The sequence below is a fragment of the Zingiber officinale genome, chromosome 10B (assembly GCF_018446385.1).
Source record: "Zingiber officinale cultivar Zhangliang chromosome 10B, Zo_v1.1, whole genome shotgun sequence".
In the NCBI taxonomy this organism is placed as follows: domain Eukaryota; kingdom Viridiplantae; phylum Streptophyta; class Magnoliopsida; order Zingiberales; family Zingiberaceae; genus Zingiber; species Zingiber officinale.
This window is the reverse complement of record NC_056005.1, coordinates 23,232,476-23,240,711: the sequence shown is the minus strand read 5'-3', so window position 1 is coordinate 23,240,711 and position 8,236 is coordinate 23,232,476. Positions and strand designations below refer to the sequence as shown.

At 37.9% G+C, this 8,236-nt stretch overlaps 1 protein-coding gene across 1 annotated transcript in view; it reads left to right on the top strand.

Moving 5' to 3' along the window:
- Positions 1–516: 516 nt before the first annotated feature.
- Positions 517–8,236, top strand: part of LOC122029011 (probable LRR receptor-like serine/threonine-protein kinase At1g67720) — a 49,743-nt gene continuing 42,023 nt past the window's right edge. The window contains exon 1 of the mRNA XM_042587974.1: positions 517–654. Coding sequence (XP_042443908.1) covers positions 517–654 — 138 coding nt within the window. The remainder of the gene's footprint in view (positions 655–8,236) is intronic.

Here is an 8,236-nt window from a genome sequence, read left to right as displayed (position 1 = left end):
TTCAACAAAGGAGTTTTTCTAATGGAGCACTTTCAAAGTCTTAGATTAACAACCACCTAGGTTGTAACCACGTAATTTCTCATCTTTTCTTTAATTTAGTTGTTTAGTTTATTATTTATTTAAATTAATTGTGGTTACTAATCAAAGTCCAAAGAATGATAAATGGGTTGTTTTATTTTTTTCAGGCAATTCACCCTCTTTTACCAACCGCACAGGGACCAACATTCGGGACTCCCTTGCATATTTACACAAACTATCTTAGTCCAACTTCAGGTACCAAACAACTTAGAATTCCCTTTGTCTAATCTTAAGTGCTAAGATCGTCACTATCTGACCAAATCTCAAGTCGATCGGGTGTATAGTGAAGATCACATGAGAGCGGACCCTTACTAGATTGCCCAGAATGAACTGCGCCCATCATTAAAACTGCCCACCCTACAAAGTTCAACCAACCCTTATGTTGCCCAGATTGAATTCCAATTTCAATCTACTTTCAACCTACCATCTCAATAGGGAATGACTTCTACTCCCTCCTCCTATGGAGTGGTGAAACTACAAGGCTCACTGGCTGAGGCCTGGGCTAGTGTAAGGAGACGCCCAAGGGACCTTTCAAACTCTGAGCATGCCGATGAGTACGCCTGGAGTGCAATGACAGTAAGTTTATGATATTTCTTTTGACAGGTGAACTTTTTCTCCTAACCTTTCTCAACGCTATTCTTTTTCAATTTTATGCCACAGGATTAAACCTAAGCCACCTAGTAGTGGACCTAGAGAGAGACAATAAGATCCTGAGATAGCGCATCCAAGAATTAGAGCTCTCTTCATCCAATCTAAGTGAGGTGGTAGTTAGTTGTAGAAAGAAGTAGATGATCAGGGTGAGTTGTTATCTACCTTGGGGACTACCTTGAAGGAATCCCAACAGCTGGTGGTTTCTTACCAGGCAGATAATGTTGGTGCATGGAGCATCAGACGATTGAACCTGTATTTTGATAATGTCAAAGTGGTTCAAAGTTAAGCTATCTTGTGATCTAAAAAATGTGACTAAGTTTGTAGGAAAATCCTAAGTGATCTTAGGTAAGGTGAAAATCCTAGTTGAGACTAGGCAAAGAAGTCCTAGTGAACCCTAGGCAGGTGGAAAGTCCAAGTTGCTGTTAGACAATGAAGTAATGGTCTGGGAGATTGGGCAAAGTCTTGGCAGATCAAGGACATTGGGTAAAATCTTAGAGTCGAGAATGTTAGGTGAAAATCCTAGAGGTCATAGACAATAGGTGAAAGGCTGGATGGGTTGGTGGATCAGACATCCAGCATGAAATCCTAATGTCTTAGACGCTAAGCAAAAGTCCAAACGGTCTAGAGGACCAACCGACAAAAGGCAATTTCTCTTGAGAGGAGTAGGTGAGGATGCGTTCCCCGAAGAGGGAACAGTAGGCGTTAGTCCAACCTAGAGTTTCAGCGAAACTCAAAGTCAGGATCGTATAGTCCAGAGGCTGTTAAAGTTACTTTTTATATACTATTTACCTATTATTCTAACTCTGTTTTGCAGGAAGACTAACACATTGTATGTTAGGATTTTATCTTGTTTGGTCGACTGAACATTGGAATCAATTGACCAAACCCCAAAGACTAGATCAGCTCACGATGAAGTTTTGATTAAGGGATAGGTCGATCGAACCTAGGGTTCAGTTGATCAAACAGTGGATAGACTGCAGGCTGATCGGACTAGGTTGATTGGACCAGATAAGTCAAGGAGTGTCGAAGGTTCGATTGACTGAATGGCTAGATCTGTTGATCGAATGGCTGGATCGATCGATCGAACGGTTGGATCAATCAACCAAACAAATACTTTTATCCGAAGCGGCAACATTTGGATGAAAAGATGGCCAGATTCAAAAGGATTAGTCAATCGATTAGGGAGGATTGATCAATCGATCAATGTCAAGTCAAACAATGATCTCGAGATCAGTGGATTGGATCAAGTTCAGCTCAGCTATAAAAAGGGTTAGACCAGTAGCTTCGAGAACAGTCATATTGACAACAAATACAAACATCTTCTACTCCTGCGCGCTGCACCAAAGACAAGTCTATGAAGCCTTAACACTGCTCCGACAACCGAAAGCTCGAAATTCCAACTCTCTAAGTCGTTAGTATAATTTTCATTTAGAGCACTTAATCTTTAATCTTATTATAATTGTACTTGTCTTTATAATTCTATGAATTGATAGTAAATTGCCCAAAGTAAACACTCAATGAGTGTGAGTCTTAGAGTAGGAGTCGTTATATGCTCTAAACCAAGTAAAATTACTTGTGTTTGCAATTGCGTTTCTTTATTTCTGCTGTGCATTCTGTGTTTTGCTTAAAGTGTGAAAAAGTCACGAGTGTTATTCACCCCCTAGCGCAATGATCGTACAATTGGTATCAGAGCGGGGCGAATTCAAATCTATGTAACCACCATTCAAGCAATTTTTTCTGGTATTAGTTTTAAAATTTTTCTGAGTCTATCGTACAATTGCCCCTTCCTATCTTTCTTCTCACAATCGAGTTTTTTTTGTTGTTTCTCAAAGTTGGTGCAACACCACTTGAGTTCTTTTAGTTTTTCATAAGTTCTTTATTCCGCACTACTAATCCACGATCAAGTCTTGAAACAAGTCTACCTATTTTGTTGTGTGCTATATTTGTTTTTCAAATGGCATACCAAGAAGGCTATAGCACCACATGCCCACTACTCTTCTCTGGTGAAGATTTCAGCTACTGGAAGAGTCGAATGGAGTATCACCTTAAAACACAAGTCAAAATGTGGATAATCATCCAAACGGGATTCACATATCCCATCGAAGACGGAGCTCTCGTCCCCTGCGACAAATGGGATGCACCAACCTATAAGAAGATCAAAGCTGATGCAAAGGCAACCCAGACCCTCCAATGTGGCCTAACCAAAGAAGAGTTGAATCGGGTCGGCCCCTTCAACAACATCAAGGAATTATGGGAAAAGCTAATCGAACTGCACGAAGGCACCTCCGACACTAAGGTAAGCAAACAAAACTTAATTTTAAATAATTTATACAATATTAAAATGCAAGATGGTAAGTTGACGAGTCAACTCCATGCTCGGATCCAAGACTTGCTCAACGGTCTTCACGCAATTGGTCAGAAGGTGGAAAATTGAGATGTTATAAGATATACCCTTAACATTTTTCTAAGGAACACTTTGTGGGCATCCATGGTGGATGCTTACAAAGTTTCTAAGGATCTCTCTTTAATTAGGTTAGATGAATTGTTCTCAAAATTTAAACTTCACAAACAAACTAATGCACGTCCAGTTGAGAAAGGTATTGCGTTGGTTGTAGGTACAAGCAAGACAAAGGAGTCTAGGAAGAAATACTAAATCGAACATAAGTCTGAAGGCGGATCCGACTTGGAAGAAGATGATGAAATTTCCGCTGAGCTTATGAAACTGGTAAGAAAATTGCACAAGAAGAAGAAAAGCTTCACCAAATGAGAGATTAAGAAGGTGACTCAATCGAACATAAATGTCAAGTCTGAAGTCACCTACTGCGACTGCAATAAGAAGGGACATATCAAGCCAAAATGTCCAAACCAGAAGCAATGAAGAAGGAAGGCTTTAAAAGCAACATAGTCCGAATCCTTAGAAGACTCTGATAAAGAACATGAGCAAGTAAATTCCTTGCTCTAACAGTATAAGCCTACATTGCTAAAATCGAGTTTGAGTCCAGAACCGGAACTGAATCGGAAGCCGAGTCCCAGCAAAACCACGGATCCATATCCGGTTCAGAAGGTTCCCAATACATTGTAAGTATTTCTTTAATTAGATCACATAATTTAATTTTCTACTTGTCTAGAAAGGTAACTAAATCCAACTTCCATGTCAAGTCACTCCAAGAGGAGGTCAAAGCCCTCAAAGAAAAGACTAACCCAAGTTTATTAACTGAGAAGATATAAATTGAAACTTCAACTCAAGTCCAACTTGAGGAAGGAAATTATAATCTGAGAACTCAAGTTAGAGAACTTAAGGAAACATTAGAATGATTCACTTTAGGTTCCAAGAATCTTGACCTAATTCTTGGGAAATAAAGGAGCATATACAACCTATCTGAACTCAGATATAAGGCCAAACGTAGATTGAAATTATACTTATCCTTATTGAATCAACCAAATAGAAAACTAGTTCAAACATAGGTCCCTAATGTTGGGGATCGGACAGCCGGCTTGAAGGGGGGTTGGATAGACGGCACCCCCAAATCCTCGCTTCTTTCTACAACGTTAGTGCGCAAGAGGAAATGCAAACAAAGCAAGTAGAAAGCTAAATACTAAAGGAAAGAATGCAAACCAAGCTACATGATCATTTACGTGGTTCGGAGATAAAACTCCTACTCCACGGCTGTCCGTAAGGTGGACGATCCCTATCCGTCGGTGGATTACTCCCCGGAAGACCTTCGGCTAGCTCAAACCTCCTTGTGGGTGGAGAAACCTCACCACAAACTCACCAAGACCTCTTGGACACAAGGGAAACTCTTGAGCACTTGTAGACTATTAATTAGACCTTAACCAAGTCTAATTTCGTCAGGGATAACCAAGCTTCCAAGCCTTGGTTATATAGGCCGCGGGTTGAAAACCCCGTCTACCAGTTGACTGCCAAAACATGCAGTCGACTGCCCTCAGTGGAAATTCGACCGTTACATCCCAACAGCTCGATTCCACACATTCTGTTCGCTGCCAGTCGACTGCCCCAGTCGACTGCACCAATCGACTGCTAAAATATGCAGTCGACTGCTACAGTACTGCTACAGTAAACCCTAAAACTAGGATTTTACTCCGAGTACAATCTCTCGTGCACTCGTACCCTCACCCTTATGACTCACTTGATGCTTCTTTGCAGCTTTGACCTTTTGCCTTCAAGCCTACTTCCTTTGGCTCTCGTCCCTCGGATGCATTCAAGCCCGCGGCTCGTCCCCAATGCCATTCTTCGCGTATGCCTCGAAGTAGTTTCCCTCGGCCCTTGTCCTCACTGCCTTGTCCACGGTCCCTCGGATGCTCCATCCTTCACCGGACCCGAAGCCATCAACCTGAGTCACATGTGTATCCTGCAGTCCTGCACAACTCAAGTACACATATCAAATACAAGGGTGAACCTAACTTAAACCCTTTGTCCAAACACCAAAACACATGGTCACACGGATCATCGGGATTGCTCCAACACCTAAGTCTAACTTAATTAATCAATTTAGATTTAATCAATATTGGATTCCCAAGGATCAAATTCACTGCCATGATAGACCTTATCGAGGTTATGATCCAAGGGGAGCCAACAGAAAAACCAGTCTCATTAGATATAATTATTTGATGTTTGTTTTACCACTTTCCTTATACATGCTTAGATTAGAATAGATAAGGACTTAGGCTTAATCGACACTTGATTAGTTAGACCAAGGGTTCTTAGAAATAAAATTAAATATTTAATTTCTTTACAGGCTTTGTCTAGAAGTGATTTCTTCTCTAATATCCAAGAAGGTCTAGTGTCTCGCCATAGCCTGTAAGCTCATTATTGAAATGAATGTTTAATTGACTAATTATTAAACTTTAGTCTAACTCAAATTCAAATCAATCCTTTGATTTTAATCTAAATTGAAGATAAAATTAATCATATGACAAAATAGATATGGTTCCCTGATTGACAATATAGAATGTGAGATGAATTTAGATTTAAAATTAGTTAATTAAAACTTAAACATAATCAAACTCAAATATTTTAAAGTCAAATTTAAATATTCTTTTAAAATTCAAATTTAAATATTCTTTTAAAACTCAACTTAAATATTTTGAAACCTAATGTTAAATATTTTAAAATTTAATATTTTTAAAATTTAAAATTCAAACTTAAATATTCTTTTTAAATTCAACTTAATTTTTATAAATAACTCAACTTCAAAATTAATATTAACTTAACTCCATCTCACACAAATTCATAAGCTTAACATATTTGATAACTTAGAAAGGGTGAGATGTAAAATAAATGATTTTTTAGCTTTAATTACAATTGTTACTCATGCTTGGATCTTAGATTTATACTCATGCTATTAGTCTTGCCTATTTTTTAAAATTTTTTTAGTTTTTTTAACTAAGAAGAAAAAGAAAGAAGTTTTTCAAAAGTCAAGTTTTTTTCGGAACTAAGTTATTTTTTAAAACTAATTATTTTTAACTAAGTAAAAAAAAGATTTTAAAAGCTAAACAAAACTAAGTTCTACTTCAAATTGTTTAAATATTTAAAAGCTAAGTTCTTTTTCAAAACCTTTAAGTATCTTTTCAAAGATACTAAGTCTTTCAAAAATGAAGTATTTTCAAAAGAAAGTTTGGCTGAAGCCCAATTAGTTTCTTCAAATAAGTTTTTTTCAAAACTAGGTACTCTAGTTAACTTCCTACTTGATTTTTTTTTCAAGTTTAAACTTTATCACAAAAACTAAGTATTTGAAAAACTAAAATATTTCATTTTGAAATTAAGTATTTTTTTTGTCTTTTCTCCCTAAATTATTTTTGATGAATGGCAAAGGGGCAGAGAATGGTCAAAAGTTAAGGGGAAGAGAAAGTTAAGGGGAAGTGATAAATTAAGGGGGAGCTAAAAGATTGAAAAGATTGTTTTCTTAATCTTTTCGTTAAAAGTTACTTTAACATTCTTACTTTAACACACTTATTTTTAAAAAGTTTGTTTAAATTTCTTTAGTATTAATTACTATGTTTTTTCCTTGAACTACTATATGGTTCTACTGAACCAAGTTGTCATAATAAAAAAGGTAGAGATTGTTGGTGTAAGAAGCATCAGACGATCGAACCTATATTTTGATAATAGCAAAGGAGTTCAAAGTTAAAATGTCTTATGATTTAACGAGTGTGACTGAGTTTGCAGGAAGGTCTTAAGTCATCTTAAGGAAGGTGAAAGTCATAGTTGAAATTAGGCAAAGAAGTCGTAGTGGACACTAAGTAGGTAAAAAGTCCTAGCTGCGATTAGACAACGAAGTCCTGGTCCGAGAGACTGAGCAAAGTCTTTGCAAATAGAGGGCATTGGGCAAAATCCTAGAGTAGAGGACTCTAGGTGAAAATCCCGGGGGCCACGGACACCAGGTGAAAGACTGGATGGGTCTAAGATCGGACGTCCAGCATGAAGTCCTGATGTCTCGGACGCTAAGCAAATGTCCAAATGGTCTAGAGGATCGGCATGACAAAAGGTAATTTCTCCTGAGAGGGTAGGTGATGACGCATTCCCTAAAAAGGGAATAGTAGGCGTCGGTCCAACCTAGAGTTTTAGCAAAACTTAAAGTCAGGATCGGACAGTCTGGAGGCTGTCAAAGTTACTTTTTATATATTGTTTGCCTATTATTCTAACTCTATTTTGTTGGAAGACTAATACTCTGCAGGTTAGGATTTTACCTTATTCGGTCGACCGAATGTTGGGATTAGTTGACCAAACTCCAGAGACCAAATCAGCTCACGGTGAAGTTTCAACCAAGAGATAGGTCGACTGAACTTGGGGTTCAGTCAACCAAACTGTTGGGATATGCCCGATGCGGGTGCGTGGTAGAACGCATTTTGTAAACAGACGTAGTAGAAAATAAAATAATAATAATTCCTAATTATTACATCACACACCACACGCATACAAGGATTCAACATGCCAAACATGATCGCATAATTAAAATTTCATAGAAAGTAAATTTATGCTAGGTATACCTTACGGATGACGTATAACGAGAAAAGCATCAACTGTAGCCTACGTTATTGAATCTCGCCTCTATTGGTATCCACGCCGAGCTTCTCAAGACAACTCCTTAAGTACAAGTCTCTCCTTCGGAAGTTACTAGCCACGAGAAAAGAAGAGAGATCAAGAGGAAGAAGAAGAGGAGCACACAAGGGAGAGTTTTTCTCCCTTGTGGTGGTCACGACAACAAGAGGGAGGAGAGGGAGAGGAGGATTGAGTTTCCAAAGCTAATCAGCCATATAATGAAACTTGTGTCTAATTCTCCCCTAATTATATATATATATATCATCTGTAGTGAGCCACAACTAAACCAAATTGGTTCATGACTAATTCATGATTAAACTAAATATGGTTCAACTCTAATATAAGAGATGTAGCTCATCCACGCTTCCATCATGACAAATATTTCCATATTTATCTTATGCATGGTCCAACTAAATATTTATCTCTTGATCTAAGAATCCAATTCTT